General features: G+C 41.5%; 1 protein-coding gene across 4 annotated transcripts in view; it reads left to right on the plus strand.

Moving 5' to 3' along the window:
• Positions 1-21,752, plus strand: part of stpg1 (sperm-tail PG-rich repeat containing 1) — a 127,651-nt gene that overhangs the window by 69,327 nt on the left and 36,572 nt on the right. For 2 of the 4 annotated variants that reach the window (XM_043717681.1, XM_043717680.1), the window contains exons 2-3: positions 10,333-10,474; positions 15,463-15,581. In XM_043717681.1, coding sequence (XP_043573616.1) covers positions 10,381-10,474; positions 15,463-15,581 — 213 coding nt within the window. In that variant the 5' untranslated portion in view covers positions 10,333-10,380. Of the gene's footprint in view, positions 1-9,262; positions 9,372-10,332; positions 10,475-15,462; positions 15,582-21,752 lie in introns of all 4 variants that reach the window. The other 2 variants (XM_043717678.1, XM_043717679.1) reach the window with 2 other exon arrangements.

A 21,752-nucleotide genomic window follows, 5' to 3' on the forward strand; every position in this document is an offset into this window, starting at 1 on the left:
TGCGGAAGGCAGAAAGGGGTGGGGAGGGAAATGTATCCCTGGTGGTGGGATATTTTTGGAGGTGGCGGAAATGTCGGCGGATGATTTGGTTTATGCGAAGGTTGGTAGGGTGGAAGGTGAGCACCAGGGGCGTTCTGTCCTTGTTACGGTTGGAGGGATGGCGTCTGAGGGTGGAGGTGCAGGATGTGGACGAGATGTGTTGGAGGGCATCTTTAAACACGTGGGAAGGGAAATTGCACTGTTAAACTGTAAGGAAATGCAACAGCCAATTTGTTGTCAGCAATGTCCCACCCATTGGCAGTCTGATATTGACTAGATAATCCAATTGTTCAATAAGATGGGCATGTGTGCATGTATATTCCATATCAACAGTGAGCCACCACATTGGCGAAGGCAACAGCAAAGGCATCCAGATTTTAAGATTTTTATTATTAAGCTTAAAGACTGAGTTCTACTTTTAAGCCACCTGCCCTAAATGTGGCAGGTCTGAATGAAATCAGTGGAGACCGTCCCCGCAAGAGGTGAATTTTGTTAAAAACAGAACCAATTTCAATGCAGATGAGTCTGTCTCCCAACTCCAGAACAGTCCCAAAGACCATTAGCTAGTGCTTCTACTCCTTTATCCTATCTTCTACTCCCTGTAGCCCCTGGACTGGAGGGTGCCTGATGTGTGCCTGATGTGTGTTTTCCCAGTAACTCATCAATGGAAGCTAGCTGGTCTAAATCAGTAGCATAATATTGATTGAGTTATATAGTCATAGAGATGTACAGCACGGAAATAGACCCTTCAGTCCAACCTGTCCATACCGACCAGATATCCCAACCCAATCTAGTTCCACCTGCCAGCACTCGGCCCATATCCCTCCAAACCCTTCCTATTCATATACGCATCCAAATGCCTTTTAAATGTTGCAATTGTATTAGCCTCCACCACTTCCTCTGGCAGCTCATTCCACACATGCACCATTCTCTGCGTGAAAAGGTTGCCCCTTAGGTCTCTTTTATATCTTTCCCCTCTCACGCTAAACCTTTGGCCTCTAGTTCTGGACTCCCCCACCCCAGGGAAAAGACTTTGTCTATTTACCCTATCCATGCCCCTCATGATTTTATAAACCTCTATAAGGTTACCCCTCAGCCTCTGATGCTCCAGGGAAAACAGCCCCAGCCTGTTCAGCCTCTCCCTATAGCTCAAATCCTCCAACCCTGACAACATTCTTGTAAATCTTTTCTGAACTCTTTCAAGTTTCACAACATCCTTCTGGTAGGAAGGAGACCAGAAGTGCACACAATATTCCAAAAGTGGCCTAACCAATGTCCAGTACAGCCACAACATGACATCCCAACTCCTGTACTCAATAATCTGACCAAGAAAGGAAAGCATACCAAACACCTTCTTCACTACCCTATCTACCTGCCACTCTTACTTTCAAGGAGCTATGAGCCTGCACCCCATGGTCACTTTATTCAACAACACTCCCTAGGACCTTACCATTAAGTGTATAAGTCCTGCTAAGATTTGCTTTCCCAAAATGCAGCATCTCACAACTCCATCTGCCACTCCTCAGCCCATTGGCTCAGCTGATCAGGATCCCATTGTAATCTGAGGTAACCTTCTTCGTTGTCCACTACACCTGTTCAGGCTTTGTACCTGTAGGCTCAGTTCATGCAGTTGGGTTAACAGCATTCAATTCCTTCTTCAGTCGTTTACTCCAATCAATGGTTAGAATTGTCCAATATGTCCTGTAGCACTGACAAATATACAATATTTGTCAAAATCAGTATTATCCCTTTCAATCTGAACCAGACTCTTCATTAAAAATAAGCATAACGTCTTGACAGAGATGAGGGGTATGATTCTCTCCTCCTGCATCTATGGGAATTGAGTTGGGAATTGATAAAATAAGGTCCGTGGGGCAAGAGTTTAAAACTTACCCCACCATTACAGACTCATGCCAGCTCCCCCTGGTCAGTATTGATGGTGGCTGAAGGATAGTTTGAATGTCATGCTATTTGTTGTCAATGGAAGCATTTAGAAACCTGTAGAAATCCAACCAGGTTAAATCAGTGTGTGAACAATGGGGATGCTTGCTGTGAAGTTAAGAAAGTATTGGCTTGTAGGATTAAAAGGTTTTGCCAATCCTTCCTTAATTCCCATGCAGATCCCCTATGCTGCATCCATGCTCCCATAAATCCCTAGGGTACTTCCATGCCCTCGTATTTATCCAGTACTGATTTATACCGCCTCATAGACCCATTCCATTCCAATCCCTAATGAGGAATTGAAAATTTCCTTTGGAAAAATGGCTTACCCAATAAAAAATCTCAACCAAAACCATTCACCGTGTCAATGAATATTGCCTCGATTCTCTTCAAACTCCTTAATCATGTCAAAAAGACAGGTGTTGAGAACAACAGCAAAGGGTTTCTTTCCATGCTGTATGACTCCATGTTTCTGTAAACTGATTACACCCTCACAAAAGTATCAGTCAAACAAAGACAGCCCTCCCCTACAAACCTGTAAATGGGCCCATCTTGAGTTAAGTACCTCCACACATATCATCTGCAACCGCAGGAGGTGCAAGACTTGCGCCCACACCTCCCCCCTCACCTCCCTCCAAGGCCCCAAAGGAAACTTCCATATCCGCCACAGATTCACCTGTACCTCCACACATATCATCCTCGTCAGATCCACACCCCCCACCAACCCAACCTCCACTCCCGGCACCTTCCCCTGCAACCGCAGGAGGTGTGTTTTAAAAAATTCTCAAGGTCAGGTTCGTAGGAGAGTAGTCTGACACAGAACAAACGACCAAGAGGCGAGTCTGCTAGAATATGGGCATTTTATTCCCCGCATCGTCGCCACAACCAGGTCCAAACAACGGGTCTGGCTTATACTCACTCTACATGTTACCGGAACTGGGAGCCGTCAGTTCTCGTAGAGCGGTTGCCAACAACCCACGCTCGGCGGTTAAACGTAACCCCGGAGCAGACTCACCGAACTGGAGACTTTTCCAGCTGATATACTCTTTTCCAGATATAAACATTCATGTGAACAGCAGAGCAAGGCTAAAAAACACATTCCATTCTGGTTACATACAGATAAGAAGATTCACACGGGAAGGTGTATAACAAGATTCACACGGGACCAAGCGACACCTTCCATTTTCGGTTAGAGCAGAGCAAGGCTAAAAAACACATTCCATTCTGGTTACATACAGATAAGAAGATTCACACGGGAAGGTGTATAACAAGATTCACGATCTCCAGCATCTGCAGACCTCACTTTCTCCATCTTGAATTAAGTCCATTATGCATTCTTAGAGCTTGGTCAAGTGTTCATCATGATGTCACCTGGAAAAACAATTGTCTGGTCATCTGTTCAAATTGCTTCTGAATAATGAACTCGGCTCTCCAAAGTTATGTCAATGCAGCTTACAGGAGGGTTTGTTTAACATTTTATGAGGCTTGAGGTTGTAATAAGTTTTTCTTCCTTGGAGTTTTATTTTCGATTCTTGTTTGTTTTACAGGATGTGAGGAGCATGGGGTCATAAAGGGGCATGGAGATATGGGAAGGTGTAGGGGTGGATGAGGTAGTGTTGACATGATAGAGCTATAGGGCTTAATAATGACCTAATTCTACAACAACGTCTCCAAGAACAGAAGTGGACTAACTGAGCAGGTTGCCACATCACCCTGTTACATTCAGCACTATATCAGGCACGCTTGGGAAGGGGGCAGACTTAGAATTTGCCTGCCCACAGTTCACGGAGATGAAAATTCTGTGGGAATGGGATGGATGATGGGGTCAGGATTGCAATGTCAGAAAATGGCACTACTGCTGCCTGATAGAAATATCATGAATAAAAAGTCATTGGACCAGGTGGGCTATTGCAATGAACGTGACAGAGTCACGTGTGAAATCCAGCAAGACCTGTCTCAGTGTCGAGAACAACTCACGTTTAACTAAACTCTGGGCATCGAGGCAACAATCTTGCCAGGCAGTGGTGAGTTGCTTACAAAGGGGGCTTTCATTGCTTGTTTGTGACCTTATTAACTGCAGTTGTTCCCGCAGTAATATTCAGATTTATATCTGACCATCCATTCTTAGCAAAATAAATATTACAAATTCTTGCTGTGGACCTCAGTGAGTTCCTGGTGGCTTCAGCTCACTGCTTGCACCAAACCTCGATGTTGGATACTGGGCATCAATATCACATGAAATCTGCATTGGCACTGACCACAGACACCACACTTGCATGGACATTGGCATTCAACATGTGCCAGTCTTCAAGAGCTCTCAAGAAACATCTCTGAGCCACTTACAGGATGCTTCAACTTTTCAATGTGGCACCTCTGAGCACAGTGGCAATCCTCACTGTATCGTTGCAGCAAGGACACTGCTCAAGGACATGCACCCAGCCTGTGAACTGAACCAAGCTACATCACAGGGTTGTTCAGTTGCTCTCTTTGTGCTCACTCGCTCTGAGGCTCCCTGGATGGACACAGAATTTCTGCCTTTGTACTACATTGCCTTTTTGTTCTGTGTCCCCTCAGCCAGGCTTGCAGTGCTGTGGTATTACTAGGCTGTTAGTACAGACACAAAGCTTGTTATAGTTGCCCTCAATCAAAAGAGATAGGCAATGCTCAGAAGGTCCCGACTCAGTCAGTCAAGGATACAGTCACTCAGGGAGATCAGAGTTGGGCCCTGCCCGTAAGAGAGGTGAGGAGCCTATTGTCAGACAGTCCACCTCCCATCATGACTCTTTCTGCTCTCTAGTGGACTGTTTTCCTTCTGAAATGAGAGAGAGGCACGTATTGAGGAAGGTGAAAGTGGATGGAACAGTGGTCACTTCCTGTGCAGAGGGCCCACAGGATTAATGAGTTTAGGGGATTGGGTTTGGTGATAGAGACTGAGGACAGATTTTGCAGGCAATCGTGCGACGTGTAGAACCAAAATCAGAAACAGCTGCAAAAACTCAGCAGGTCTGGCAGCATCTGTGGAGAGAAAGCAGAGTTAACATTTCGGGTCCGGCAACCCTTCCTCAGAACATGGAGACTTGTAGACCAAGTGGGAGGTGGGGACAGTAGCAGCGAGAGAATGAACCAGTATGAGATATCAGAGAGAAGATGGTGGCAGTAACACTGGTGGAAGAATGATTGACTTTCTCCCTACGTTGCTGTGCATTCCTCCAGATGGCTGAGACTGCAATGACCTGCAAAGTCACCTTGGAGCAGGCTGGCATTGAGACGTCCTCTGCTAGACCTGGGGGACGAGGATAGTCCTTCACTGCATCAGCCCATCCACCAGGACCTATAGGTTGCTGCCCTGAAAGCAGGCTGAAAGCGGTCCCTTGTCTGCCATGTGTGGGGCAAATGTCAGGAACCATGCAACATAGTTGCAGACTGTTAGTGCTTATCTGGGAGCACAGCTGCCTGTTAAAGGTTTGCAGGATATCCCAGAAGTGGTGAATTGTTCTGGGTGCAGTGAGTGGCAGAATGGAGCTGGAATCAGATAGAGGTGGGTAGGAAGTTAATGAAGCAATTTTGGTAAGGCACAGTGAGAAATCTCTCTCGACCTCAAAACTTCCACAAAACTTGACGAAATTAACATTTAGCCAGAAAAGTAAGAGTCAACCCATCATTTCCTATTCATTTGTTCTATAAAGAAAATTTAATTTCTATGGCGTTATTCACTATTTAATTGCATTTCTTATGGTGTTTTATCTTGTTCAGATTTAAGCAACCTTTCCAATATTTATCTTGTCAAAATTGCAAATGTTATTATTTGCCAAGTTGCAACTAAGAATTATCTGAAAATTTTAACTGGATATTTTCAAATGCTGAAGTTTATTTATTCTATTCACTTTTTTTCTACAAACAATTTAAAAATACACATCCAGACTTCCTCTATTTCATTCCTGGATTTAATAATTACGTTCACTGCTGACAATCCGATTCTCTTTCAACTTCCAAGTTCAGTTATTTTTATTTTATCTTATTCATGATCAGGTCATCAAACTTGTAACTTATCAAAACAAAATCCAGTTCCCATGTCACAGGTGTCATCTGTTTTTATTAGCTAATAAAGCTAATTCAGTTCAATTCAATTGATAAAATTAATCTGAGACCAGAAATTCCCAGTTAAAGGTTTCTGCAGAATTGTGGTTTAATTGATGCAAAAGATGCTGTGCACAATAGCTACCTATTAGGTTAGGAGAAAGTGAGGACTGCAGATGCTGGAGATCAGAGCTTAAAAATGTGTTGCTGGAAAAGCGCAGCAGGTCAGGCAGCATCAAAGGAGCAGGAGAATCGACATTTCGGGCATAAGCTGCCGTTAGAAAATCTTAGCAGCTCTTCTATTTGCTATCAATGGAGCCTGATCTTGGTGTACACTTCAGATTTGGATATCTGCTGCTCTCTGGTGGTAGATCAACTGCCAATAGCTGCAGGGAAAAAGAAATCGAATTAAGTGTGCGCATGATGAGACAAGATTTTTATTAAACAAAGAGTAACAATTTGCAATCTTACGAATTAATAGTTTTTGTTTTAAATGCCAATTGTTGGACAAACCGATTGATTCATATGCAAGCTATCACATTCCAGGTGCCTGATCAAATTGTCAATTATTTGACAATGTATCTCCATTTTACTTCAATACCCTGTATTTGCATGGAGTACAGTTGTAGCTTAAGAAGTTCATGCCTAAACAGAAAATCAATCTGTTCAATTGTAATAGAGTCATACAGCATGGAAACAGACCATTCGGTTCAACCACTCCATGGTGAACATCATCCCAAACTAACCTAGCCCCACCTGCCTGCTCCTGGCCCACATTGCTCCAAACCTTTCCTGTTCAATTACCTTAGTGTCTTCTAAACGTTTGTAACTGTGTCCACATACACTTCATTAGGAAGTTCATTCCACACATGAACCACCCTTTGTGTAAAAGATTGGCCCCTCATTTTGAATTTTAGTATAAACATGTTCCAAAAGATTTTCATTGATGGTTTATAGCGTGTTTAAAGTTGCATGGACCACATACAATTTTTGTATCCTGTATCTTTATTCTGTTGTAGTTAGTGCATCATCTTAATAGACTGTTTTCTTACAGGTATTTTACAATTGAGCTATAACAGTTGTGTCTGATTAAGAAATTTACATAATTTCTTAACAGCGATTTAGTAAAAATCGATACGATTTACAAGTTTATACAGGAAATTATTGACCTATATTCCTAATTTAGTACTTTAACTATTGGATGACACCTGGTTAGAAAGCAACAATCCAAGTACATGTCAAAAGAAATCTTGCAGATATTAGAAATGAAACAGTCTTAAGCTCAGAATATTCAATTGTGCTATTGTGTTTTATTTGTTCATGGGTGTGGGTGTTACTGGCGACACCAGCACTTCCCTAACTGTCCTGGAGGAGATGGTAGTGAGCTGCCTTCTTGAACTACTGCAATCTATATGGGATAGGTGTTCCCATAGTGCTGCTTAAAAAAAAGGAGTTCAAGGCTTTTGACACAATGTCAGTGAAGAAATGGTGACCTTGTTCTGTTGAGATGATGAATGGCTTGGCAGAGTACCTGCAGGTGGTGATGTTTCCATGCGCCTGCTGTCCTAGTCTTTCTAAGGTGGTAGAGATTACAGGTTTGGAAGGTGCTGTCAAATGAGCCATAATGAGTGCATTCTGCAGGTGACACACACTGCTGCCACTGTGAATCCGATGGGAGTGCATGTTTGTGGGTGTGGTGCTGGTCAAGTAAGCTTCTTTGTCCTGGATGGTATTGAGTGTTATTGGGACTGCACTACCCAGGCAAGTAGAAAGGACACTTTCCTGACCTATTACTGACTTATGCTGTGTAGATGTTCGAGAGGCTCTGGGAATCAAGAGATGAACTAGTTGCTGAAGAATTCTCAGACTCTGACCTGCTCTTTTCGCCACAGTATTTTGTGTGCTGATCCAATCAGTTTCTGATCAACGGAAGATGCTACCATATGAATAATGGGGGATTCAGTGATAACAATGCAGTTGAATGTCAAGGGTTATCATTAGATTCTCTTGCTGAAGTAGCCATTGGCTAGCCCTTGTGTGTCTGTTGCTTACCATTTGTTAGCCCAAGGCTGGAAGCCATCCACATCTTACTGTATATAAGCAAAGATGCCTTCAGCATCTAAAGAATCATGAATGATGCTGAACATTGAGAAATCGTCAATGGAATTTGACACTTCTGTCCTTACAATGGAGGGAATGTCATTGTGTGTGTGGTTAAAATGGCTGCAATCACAGACTTTCCATCAGTGGCTAAATAACCTAGCTGAGACTGGAATCAGTTTTACACCACTTCTATGACTTCTACATTGCAGAAAGTAAATTGTGAATATACAGGATTAATCAAGGATGAATCCTGGTTAATAAACACAAAGAAATATATAATAGTGAGAGACTGGGACAGAATTAGCTTTTGAATTTTCCTTGCCCTCTCCAAAGATGGGTGATGTCTTCATTCAGTATTTACCTTACCTTTGAGATTCAAAATCATGTAGTAAATATTTACAAGAATAAATGTAATAGTCAATATACATTAGCACACTTCGTACTTATTCCAGAACTACCTTGAATTTGTCTGGAAGATTTACTTCAGCCTAACAGTAGTTTCTGGGGTGTTAGGATATACTAAAAGAATGGAGTGCCTCAAGTAAGGTCTATGATACATTTCCATTTCATGCGCAATTCCTGTGCATATTCAGAATGTTTCGGGTCTCCCATTTACTTGCTCAATGAATCAAATGTTCCTTTTTGAAACCAGTAAAATATCTAAAACCAAAGCAGGGCTTCTGTCTTAAATACTCAAAGAAAATGGAAAAAGTCAAGTTTTCTTCTCTGCTGTCATAATGTTTCTCCTGGGTTCCTCACTGCAGTATCCAGAAGGTTAAACTTTGCAGATAGGATGGTTACAACCCCAGAATGATGGTTTAGAATTCCAAATCATTTCCATGAGATTCTCCCACGCATATCTCTCTTGAAAGCCCACCACTAAAACTGGGCTATGGGGGTTGTGAGGTCCCAGCATCAAATTGGAGGGTCTGCAAACATCACCAGCAACTTCCTCACAAATCAGCTAAAAAAGGCAAGGTCCATTAGTACTCCAAAGTATGCTCAGACATCCATTGGCTGCTGTTGTCAGGAACCTGCACATATTATAAGCAATGACTTGCAACATTGGCATATTTTCAACCTGCACACTCTTGATTTGAAGGAATGACTCATTTCCAGATGATAAACAGAGCATTCAGAAAGAAACTGAATTTGGACACATTGCCAGCCTCCACTGCTTTCAGACCAGATGCTTGAAGAGAGCACATCATGTAAGTTGAGCTGAGGGGTGATGTGGAAAATTAGATAGGTACTTGTAATTTTCCAGTTTTTGAAAGTATAGAGTCATAGAGATGTACAGCACAGAAACAGACCCCTCGGTCCAACTCATCCATACCGACCAGATATCCTAAATTAATCTATCCCCATTGCCAGCACTTGGTCCATATCCCTCTAAACCCTTTCTATTCATATACCCATCCAATGCCTTTTAAATGTTGTAATTGTACTAGCCTCCACCACTTCCTCTGGCAGCTCATTCCATACCCCCATGATTCCGGGAACAGTGGCATTGTTGATAATTAACGTTTTAAGCTGTTTTAGCTTATTCACTAAGTTCCTGCCACAGTTCTGTAACTGTTCAACTGAGAATGCCCACAAATGCTCAAGAGATTTGCCTTCAAGTTTTTACTCTCTCTGGGCCCAGGTCTAATGGACCAAGTTGATAGGTTATGGTTTTACCTCCAATGTCGTGCACCTGAAATGGCCACTTGTGTGCGCTGGTGAGCCATCTTTTCCTCTGCACAGGCACTGTTTGAGGAAAAGTTTGATAAATTTATTTTATTTTTGTACCTTCTTGTATAAGTGACCCTTTACAACTCAGAAATAAAACAGAAAATGCTGGAGAAACTCAGCAGGTCTGGTGTTATCTGTGGAGAGCGAAACAAAGTTTAATGTTTTGAGTCCAGTTTGACTCATCTTCAGATCTCCTCCACTTGGACCCTGGCTCCTAAGCCACTGCCAATGCTGTTCTACTGGAACTTGTCTGAACACAAGGAATCCGTTAGATCACTTTCCTGCAGTTGTCAGCCCCTCCGTATGGGCAGGTACATCTGCCCTGTTGGTTGGCTGAAATTGTGAAGGCTTTAGAAGAATATTTGTGCAGAATATTAATACACAATATTTTTGACTGGAGTGAATAGATTAAGTAATTTCTCTGTTATTGCTCATTAGATTACCTCAATTTGTGATTGGAAAACTGTCACTAGCCTCAGTTGCAATATGGTGGACTTTATTCAAACCATGGAACCTATGAACAAACAGACTCCGAGGCCTAAGTACAAATTCATTCATCACTTAGCATCAGGAAATTCTGGTATGTAATAGTCAGAATTTTAGTTATAAGTTTATTTTCTGCTTATTGGCCTTGCGTGCACTTAGTGCTCCATGTTTCTGCTAACCCTTTGAGTGAACACATGCTGAAAATTCTCAGGACTAAACCCAATTTGTCATAAGCTGTTCACTTTCGGAAATGTATTTGCTTTTCTTCCCAAATTTAAATGTTCGTTTTTATTAGGTTAAGCCACTTCAAATACTTTCTCATTTTACAAAATCTTTAATGCCCTAACTTCCAAAGACCATAACAAAATGCTTATTTAAAATCTTTAAGAAAAGTAAAAAATTAACGTGTAAAATAAATCTAAATGTCAACAAATCAAAAATTGAAGAACGCCCAAATATCCTCACTCGTGCTTCTTTCTACTTTAAATCTCTGACTAGGCAATACCTTTTGATCATGTAACTTTTTAAGTAAACATTGATAGTGTTTTGGACGATGGTTCTTGGTTATTCTCCTGATTTCTCAATTAACTTATAAGTTAACATGCATCTTCTTTCTTGTGTCGTAGAGTGGTACAGCACAGAAACGGACCCTTTGGTCTAACTCATCCATGTCGATGAGATAGCCGATATCAATCTAGTCCCATTTGCCAGCATTTGGCCCATATCCCTCTGAACTCTTCCTATCTAAACCCTGTGGTTTATTCCCAATATGTATTTTCCACTATCCACATGGGGAAATCTTGTAGGACATTAGGTAGCAACTCAGCCAGAAGTCCTGGTTTTGAGTTCCACTTCAGAATTTGATGGCCAAGGAAGATACATTCACAGTTTTGATCAGAGTGGTGCTGGAAAAGCACAGCAGGTCAGACAGCATCCGAGGAGCAGGATTCCTGATGAAGGGCTTTTGCCCGAAACGTCGATTTTCCTGCTCTTTGGATGCTGCCTGACCTGCTATGCTTTTCCAGCACCACTCTGATCTAAACTCTGGTTTCCAGCATCTGCAGTCCTCACTTTCGCCTCAGGTGCATTCACAACCTAACAGATTGAGTGTCAATCTGCAAATTGTTGCAGCACAAGTGGGCGGTACAGTGGCACAGTGGTTAGCACTGCTGCCTCACAGTGCCAGAGACCTGGGTTCAATTCCCGTCTCAGGCAACTGTCTGTGTGGAGTTTGCACATTCTCCCCATGTCTGCGTGGGTTTCCTCCAGGTGCTCCGGTTTCCTCCCACAGTCTAAAAATGTGCAGGTTAGATGAATTGACAATGCTAAATTGCCTGTAGTGTTAGGTGAAGGGGTAAATGTAGGGGAATGGGTCAGGTGGGTTGCGCTTCGTCGGGTCAGTGTGGACCTGTTGGGCCGAAGGGCCTGTTTCCACACTGTAAGTAAGTAATCTAAAAGCTAAAGGCAGGCAATCACAGCATGGGGAGATTCTGGTCATCTATGTAATGGAAAGAACCCTCTACCCTCACTATCTATAACTCCAGACAATAATGCACAGGTAAAAGTGTGTTTTGCTATATCAACTCCACTTTCTTGAATGAACTGCCACCTTCACCATTGTGCCATATACATATGTTATTATTGGTTAGCTCAGTTGGTTAGATGGCTGATTTATAACGCCAACAATGTGGATTCAATTCTTGCACACCACGAAGGTCCTGCTTTCTCAACATCACCTTTGCCCTGAAGTGTAGTGATCCTCAAATTAAACTCACTATCAATCGTTTTGCTCTAATGAGAGAGCAGCCCCATGGTTTTCTGAAACTATTGATTTCATTTCACCATATGTGATACTACCTTAACATTACTGACAGTACACCATCACAAATAGATTTCCATTCTGTTACTAAAATTTTATGTACACATTTTAAGAACAAAATATACACCACAAAAATATAAAGCAATGATCGCGACAATGAAACAGGTTAAAAAATAATTTCTACTCTCATTTACTTAGTTATGTATGATTAGATTCCCTACAGTGTGGAAACAGGCACTTCGACCCAACAAGTCCACACTGACTCTCCGAAGAGTAACCCCCCCGTCTGACTAATGCACCTAGCACTATGGGCAATTTAGCATGGCTAATTCACCTGACCTGCACATCTTTGGATTGTGGGAGGAAACCGGAGCACCTGGAGGAAATCCACGCAGACATGGGGAGAATGTGCAAACTCCACACAGACAGTTGCCCAAGGCTGGAATCGAACCTGGGACCCTGGTGCTGTGAGGCAGCAGTGCTAACCACTAAACCGCTATAGTTGTTGTAAAACTAAGTCACACTTCCCAAGGGGGTTGAAGCCAGCACCAAATAAAATGTAAAGGATTCTAGGACCAAAGAGGTAGACTTCTAAAGTAGGAAAATAAGTTCTAGAAGAATGTTCTAGAGCATATGTTTTCAGTGCTGAATGATTTTTAATGGCGGACCAGAAACAGTAGGCAGTGAGCAGTGGTCACATCTGAGGAAAAAGAGTGTTAAGTATTCATTCTCTAAAGTTTTCCCACTGAACTTCCCATCTCCACCCCTCACACCTGTTGAACGGAAAAGGTTGAAGTGAGAGCAGTGAACAATTTGAATATGAGGATAAGGATCTTGAACTTATCTGAGACACAGAGACGCACAGGAATTTGATGTGGGTAAAGTGAGGGGTGTGTGGGACTTTGTGTGGAAGATTTACAAAGCAGTGTTCCAAACTGGCTGGAGTTTGTAGGTGGAGATGCAGAGAGTAGAGCACCTGATAATCAATCCTCAAGATAATGAAATTATTTCTCAACAACTGAAGGGCTGGTGCCAGGACTTCACAATGAATATTACCTTGAGGGATTTCTGACAAATGAAGCTTCTCTACATAGCAATCAAAGTTAATGTTGTACAATGGGTGGAGGTGTTCTCATTCTTATGTATGTAATTAAATGACTGATCTGATCGGTGGACCTGCACATAGCCATAAGGTAGAAGTCAGAAACCAAGATCCACCAAAACAATCACTTCAAACTTGTTACATGATTTATCAAGCTTCATCATACTCAAAAAATGCACATCCTAAGTGATTGCTTAATCAACAGACAACCTTAAAACATTCTTGGTATTATGGTCTGTGCAGAAGACTGAAGGAAATCTTCCTTTAGAAAATCTGATATTCATAAAAAATTCATGCTTCATAAGAAGTCCATGCGAGTACATAAAAGCGAATCCCATTTGTACTCACTTCTTCACTTTGCTAGAAATTCAACTAAATCGAGATTGTATTATGCATTCAGAAGTAAATACTTTGCATACCATTAGTGCTCATCTATGCTATTGTGTGTTGCAATATAGGCATACACCATTGCACAGTGCAATGCAGCAGGGCAATTAATTAACCAACTCAGAACCCTGAGGCATCCTCCAAGGTAGTGATAATGAAAACTCTGTTATGGTGAGAATTGTTGTAGATTTGATAAAACGACTATATTGGATTATGTCTGTAGCATTGTTTTACCTTCTCTCACTCTTTGCAAGGGGATCGATGCATGGATTTAATAAAACAAAGAACTGCAAATGTTGCAGATCTGAAACACAAACAAATTAATGGTGAAACACAGCAGGTCTAGCAGTAACCAAGGGGAGAAAGCAGAGGTAATGTTCCAAGTCTGGTGACACTTCTGGACCTGAAATGTTAACTCTGCTTTCTCCCCACAGATGCTGCAGACCTGCTGAGTTTCACCCATAATTTCTGTCCTTGTTTCAAATGAATGGATTTATCTAGTAATCAAAACAGACCAGGAGCGCAAAATCAAGATAGAGGGCAAGGAGATCATAGTCTCCTGAACGCTGTATGGTTCCTTGGCAACTAATGCTTGAGTAACCTCGCTATTTTCCGATCAAAATTAGATTTCCCTCTTTATATTCTGGTGGGTCAGGGATTTTGCCCACCTCAAATTTCTGGGCTGAAGATCATTTCACCTGGTAAGCTGCCATTGAGACAAAGCCAGTGAATGCAACCGGGAAAGTTTGAGTGGAACAGCAGCAAGGATGACGCTGTTGTAATCAGAGACAGGTATGAGGCCTTAAAGGGGAGCAGAGTCAAAACATATAGCACTGGAAAAGCACAACAGGTCAGGCAGCATCTGAGGACCAGGCGAATCGATGTTCTGGACATAAGCCCTTCACCTTAATGGGGAAAAGGTCCAACTTTAAACAAGTGAGACTTTTGGGGCAGAAACCGAGTGAGGATATTTACACTAGCCTTCTCCATCCTTTTAAATAACTTTAGGTTCCCCAGGCTCACAAGGCAGTGCATGCAAGCATCAATAACTAGTGCATTAGGATGGCCATTGACTGAGTGCATGACCTCTGTCCTCACCATTACGTCCCACTAACAAGTAACCAGAGGCAGTCCAAGGGCACAAAGACAGAGACAAATCAATACTGGCAACAGTATTGAGTCCCACTGCTCCATTCTCCTGCAGGCTTTACAGAAATCCTATGGGATTAGACAGGCACATCCAACCTCTAATTATATAAAGTTATTGAATGATCATTCAATCAAAATAAAATTGTAAATCACTTGTTAAGACACATCAGTTGCTCAACCAGTCTGAAGAAATCAATCAACCCAGATTTAAATTAAGACTTAGTTTTACATTTTAAGATCAATTTGACATGAAAGTGTGAATAAATCTGATAGCACTGGATTCAAATTGTTTGACGTGTTTTGATGAGGATTGCATTAATACATCAGATGTGCCAGCAGAATTTTCATTTTTAGGCATGTATTTGGCATTTGACTTGCAATTTATAGTTGATGATATGCAATTAGACCAGGATAATTGTGAAAGCAGCACAGAGCACTTGCTATAACCATTCCACATCTCCATCAATAAACAAATAATCCAGAAGTGAGGTGCCTATCCCATGATCACCCAAGACGTTGATAATAAATCTTTATTTCTTGTTATGTTTTGCTAACTGGTGCATGGACTAGCTTTTCTAACCTCTATATCTAATACTATTACTGTTCTGTTGCTGTTGCACTGCAGGGTTGAGCGCATCAATTTCCCCTGCTACAATACCAAGCAAGTATCAAACTGTGAGGTTTGAAATTCCTGAGAGGAAGGGGTTTGGTTCACAAACAAGAAGGTTTGATGATGATTTCCAGGTAATATTTCTTCATTGTCCACTAAATGGTGATAACTATAAGCACTTTTTTTTTCAGTTATTAATTAGAAAATGTATACTGTCCATGTAAACGCCCTATGCAAAAATGGTAAATTTCCTTGCAAGATGAAGGCCTGAAAAATGGAACATTGCTTTACATGGCTTAAACATGAGACACTTTTAGTTCAGGTTGAGTAATTCAGAGTAATGGCCCCAAAATTTCTTTAGCTGCTTTACTACACTCCCTCTGAGAGACAGACAGAGGCCACTGTACAAGGACATGGATCCAGTTGCAGAGTTTATCTGGCATGCAGGGAACCAAAATTCTGACCTCCTCTTGCAAGCCAACTGCTTGTCGAGGTTTACTCCAGTACACTATCCCATGCCCCCAACTCATTCAGATTCCAGCATAGCACTGGAGGTCTGTGTGCTAGGTGAGATGAGAAGAATGACTTTGAGCTAGCTATGTGGGTTCCAATGGAGGGTGCGCGTCAATCCAGGCATGGGAAGCAGGCTGGACTTCAAAGTCTTTTTTTAAATCAGGGTGCTGTAAAGGAGCCAAAAGAACGTTTGATTGAAGTGGACATAAGGTCCGAGCAATCTCCCAATCATGGTATCTGATTTCTTTCAGTTTAATTGGGGATATCTGCATTGACATGGATGGCACAGTGCCTTTCGTAAATTAATGCACTGGTAGACACGGGTAGATCATTGACCAGTAAGATTATGACCTGCAAATTTACGGAAACTAGTTCTTAGTGCAAATGCTGTGATTTAGCATTTACTGTGGTTTAAAGTCATCAATTTCTTTTTCAAAGAGAAAAAATTGAGTTATTCTGGGTGTCCTGGAGAATATTTATCGCACAAGCAGCATCACAAAAACTAGTCATTTTTGATATAACAAAGAACTGCAGCTGCTGGAAATCTGAAATGCAAAGAGAAATTCTTTCATCATCCTTTGTCATCCAACCTAAATCAAATCATCTACTCCTGCTGTGAATTCAGAATCAGCATCAACCATAGAATTGAACACATTTCAATATTTCAGTGGGACTATGGGGAACATTTTACATGGAACACCATTCACCTCCAAGTTCCCCTTCAAGTCACACATCCTCCTGATGTGGGCATGCCTTTACCACATGGACTGGAATGGATCAGGAGGGCAGCTCTCCATCGTCCCCTCAAGGCAATTGGTGATGAGCAGTGGAGTCTAGTCCTTAATTGCACGTCCAACAAATAAAGCAATAAAAAGGTCCAGCAGACAGAGCAATCTTCATTACAAACCACTGTGCTATATGAGGCTCAGCATTGTTGTTCACCATGCGAATAAGTTTATTGCCACCATCCTCTTTTAGAGTAAGGATCTATAGGGCCTACTTGATCTGATATGGTGGAGGAAAACCACTTGCTAGTCTAAAGAGAAAAGGTTGTTTATTCCTTAAACACAATGGAGTATGTTACACTGATATGATAGGCATTGTTACAGTGACTGTGAGGGAGACCTGGATGGTAAGTCTCCTTTGAATTCCTAAGCTGTTCTTTTACAAGTCCTTATGACCCATGTTGGGTAGTGCTTAAGGCATTCCTCAGTATTAACCCTTTTAGACTGTTAACCCTCAATCAAAACAAAGGACTTTTAGCTCTCCGCTTTCCACTAATACAATAATGCTTGCACTTTCCATTGGCTGTGAAACACTTTGGCATCTCCTAAGGTCAAGAAAGGTACAATAGAAAAACGCGTTTTATTTTTGTTTTCTAACCTTGCTTCCAGAAAAGAAACAAACGGGCAGAATCATAATACCATAAAATATCAGTGTAGAATTAAGCCATTTGACCCATCAAGTCTGCTCCATCATGGCTGATATGCTTCCCAAACCCATTCTTCTGCCTTCTTTGTGCAGCACTTGATCTCCTTGTCAATCAAGTAACTATCTATCTGTGTCTTAAATACACCCACTAACCTGGCCTCCACAGCCCTCTGCTGCAATGAATTTCACTGATTAACCATCCTCTGGCTGAAGAAATTCTTCCTTTGCATCTCACAGAATTGGAGCTGGAATCCTGTTCTTAGGAAGGCAATGGTCTAGTGGTATTATTGCTGGACTATTAATGCAGAGACCCAGCTAATTTCTGGGACCCAGGTTCAAATTCACCATGTAAGACGATGAAATTTAAATTCGATAAGTATCTCGAATTAAGACTCTAATAATGACCTTGAATCCATTGTTGATTATAGGAAAAAACCCATCTGGTTCACTAATATCCTTCAGGGGAGGAAATTGCCATCCTTACCTGGTCTAGCCTACGTGTGATTCCAGACCCGCAGCAATGTGGTTGACTCTTAACTGCCCTCTGGGCAATAGGGATGGACAATGAATGCTAGTCTTCTCAGTGATGCCATCATCCTGTGAATGAATAAAAAAACAAAATTCTCCTCATCTCAGTTCTAAAGGGTTGTCCCTTCACTCTGAGGCTGTGCCCTTGGGTCCCAATCTCTCCTACTAGCAGAAACGTCTTCTCCACATCTACTCTATCCAGGCCTTTCTTTATTGTGTTAGTTTCAATAAACTCCCTCCTTATCCTTCTAAATTCCATCAAGTACAGACCAGAGTTCTCAACCATTCCTCATGACGAGCCTTTCGTCCTCTTGATCATTCTTGTGAACCCCTTCTGGGCCCCATCCAATGCTAGCACATCCTTTCTTACAGACGAGGCCCAGAACTGCTAGCAATTTTCCAAATGTAGTTTGACCTGACTGCAGACTCTTTGGCACTTATAACATTTTCTGAAAAAAGGACCATTCCTGGGTTCCTACTCCACTTGGGTCAGGGAGGCTTTGCAGGAGGTAATCATTTAACAGGCTGCCTCCATGGTTGTTGTCGATTTGAGGGTCTCGAGTGTAACAGGAACCTGGGAGTGCCAATGGGAGATCTCACCGGAAAGTCCAGCCAGCAGCTCCACTTCAAGAGGTGACTGCTGCTGACGTAGAGGGAGATCTAGGAGCAATTTCAAAATAGAGACACACACAAAGTTCCAAAGACAGTTTTAAAAATAACAGGGCCCAAAACTGTGAGCACCCTCAAGGTGGACATGTTGCATCTGCCCAATAATTCCTGTGCCTGTTCTTTAGGTATTACAGCTTGCTGCCAGCAAATAATACAATATCCCTGCATGATCTTCACAGATTTCAGACATAGAAGCTTTCTATTTAAACACTTGATTGTCATTGTGTATTTTTGTCTTACAATTTTCTTATTTTTAACAACCTGAAAACCTTGCCAGACAAACTCTGTTGAACTCTCTATTTTAGGAATGTTGTGAGAAAACAAGATTGAGATGGGAGCTTGTCTATGATATAGTAGAAAGGTAATGAGGGGCTGAATAGTCTTTTCTTCCTCCCATTTCCAATGATCTCAGTTTTTAACCATTTTTTAAAAGCTCAGTTTTTATTAAAATGGTGTGAAAATTTCGGTAAATGTATAACTTTTTTCCAAATCAGCTGGTTAAACCAAAGTCAGCATCTGTCTCTGGATGAGATTTCAGGATTCTCTCGAAATGGTGTAATTTTTTTTAACATGAGTGAACAGCCAGTTAAGTGGGCCTACAATAATTTAAGTCAAACCTTCTCCTTGTGGCCTAAATGTCTTCACAATCATCATTATTGAGCTTGTTGCTTCTTGCCCTTGTTTGTGGTGCCTGGTGGTGAAGTGGTTGTTGATATGCAGATGGGTGGAATAACTAAAAGATTATTCTGCCATCGGGATGTGGAGGAGGAGGTGGAGGGAAATGAGCAGTTACCAAGAGGGACGGAAGGTGTGGGTTGGAATTTATGGCTGGAAGAGATTACTGGGTGAGGCTGGGGAAACCATTCAAAATAAAGATGGAGGATTGAGAAGTTAATTTGGTGATACTGAACATGAGGGATTAAAAGGAAAACCGAGCTTGATGTGGAATGGGACTTGGCTGCAAAATTCTAGATCAGTTGAAGTTTGTAAAAGCGAAAAGCTGAAAAGGAAAACATTTCAGAAGTTGCATTTTGAAGTGTAAGAGTAAGTTTTAGCACCGGTGGCAGAGAGCTAAACAGTGAGTGGACAAGCATTTGAGGCCTCAGGTCAAGGTGAAATGAGCATCCAATGCAAACACCGTTGGACTAAACCTATCCAAGCATCAGAGTATTGATAGAGGCCGACAGATACTCTGAAGATTTCAGAACTGGATGACCTCAACTTTGCCGTCATTTGACCTTTATAAATTTATAACTCATCCAGAACTTAATACCACATATACAAACGGTTCCCAGCTCTGTAAATGAGCTCTGTTTCGGAGTCCGATTGCAAGTCGATTTGTATACAAGTTGGAACACAACACAGGACAATATATAAGAACCATACATAAGTACTCAAAATTTTTGTATGTCAGATCTTTAAAATTATACCCCTGTTTAAGATCACATTCCTAAGGCTAAGTGTTTGGAAGTCAGACATTAGTAATTTGGGGTCCCCTGTAATGAGTGTATTTCTGTTTATAATACTGCTGCCAGAGTTACTAAGGTGGTAGAGAGGTGGAATTGAATGTGAGTAGTGTTCATGTATACCTCATTCCTGAAGAAGGGCTTATGCCCGAAACGTCGATTCTCCTGTTCCCTGGATGCTGCCTGACCTGCTGCGCTTTTCCAGCAACACATTTCCGGCTCTGATCTCCAGCATCTGCAGACCTCACTTTCTCCTCAAAGTGTTCATGTATAAGCCAACTACGTGTAAATGGTGTTATTGATGGTAGCAGTACATGGGTAACAACAAACAGGGGACCAAGATTGGAATCCAGGGCACACCAAAGATGACCTTGAGACAAGGGGAAGAGAAAGGATTTGAAAATGTCCAAATTAAGTGTTAACAGCAGAAGAATATTAGTCACAATGTGCAAATAGTCTTGACAGTTACAAAATGTATTTTTACTTGCTGCTGAATAAATGCCTTGTTCAAAATTTTGAAATTTAATGAGTCTTATTGTCACAATAAGTCTTATTGTCCCACAATAGTATTGTCACAGCTTTTTCTTAAAGCTGTTCCTTTTCTTAAGGAACACTGTGTCCTTGGTTTTTCTCAGAGGGATCGTAAACAGCTCCCAGTTTGGTACAGAGATTAAAGAGTATTGAGAGGCTTTTTTATTTATGTGTAAACAGATGAAACTTCAGGCCAAAGTGGTCATGTTTTAGAAGTGACCTGTATAATGCAAGAGGCGTGGTCTGCTCTCTAGCTGAGCAGTTCAGACCAGAACTAGTGAGGAGTTCAACAATGAGCTGTATGAACAGACTGCAAACCCTCTCTCTTTTTCTGCCCTTCTAACTTCAACCTGTAAGCATTTGTTCCATTTTTACTTTTTTTTTAAAGAGGGTTTGTTTATTGAGACTGTTGTGTATATTCAGAACAGCATAATTAAGTCTAATTTGGGTAGACTGAGTTCTGTAAGGGTAATTTATTCTGTTCTTTGTGTTTCGTTGTGTAATTTTGTGAATAAATTTTTGTCTGTTTTAAAACCTGGTAGTCAACCCAGCTAACTTACTCTGGGTAATTTTCACTGTGCACTTATCAAAACAAATTGCAATGTTATGGTCTGGTCTGCTTGCTTAATAATGATTTGAGTGGTCTGGCCTAGTCCATAACAGACTGGGGCTCTTTGCAGGATTTTAAACAGCAAGTGGTAGGTGCTAGTGTCTTTATTTCAGGTGTTGGTTTGGTTGGGTAGACAAAGCTTGGGATAATAATGGCTCTTTCTGTCACCAGGGGTTTTCTGGAAATGGATTGGGTGACTTTGGAAGTTTTGCAAAAGGTGAATAAGACCAAACTGCAGGAATTAGCAGACCAGTTAGGATTAGACCTGCCCGCTTCTGTGTGGAAAAGAAATAATTACAGCAGTAGCTCAGCATTTAAACTTGCTGGAGAAACTATCAGAATGTATAGAGATGGCAAGAATTCAATTGCAAATGAAACCGCTTGAGTTAGAGGCGAGTGATAAGCAAAGGGCAGCAGAAATGAGACAGTTTGAGTTACGATTAAAAGCAGAAGAGAGAGAAGAAGAGAGAGCAGCAGAACAGAGAGAAACAGAGAGCACATTTGAACTTCAGAACTTGACCGTTAAATAGGAAAGTCAGCTTAAAATGCTGGAGATA

Source organism: Chiloscyllium plagiosum, chromosome 27, assembly GCF_004010195.1.
Source record: "Chiloscyllium plagiosum isolate BGI_BamShark_2017 chromosome 27, ASM401019v2, whole genome shotgun sequence".
NCBI classification, from domain to species: Eukaryota; Metazoa; Chordata; class Chondrichthyes; order Orectolobiformes; family Hemiscylliidae; genus Chiloscyllium; species Chiloscyllium plagiosum.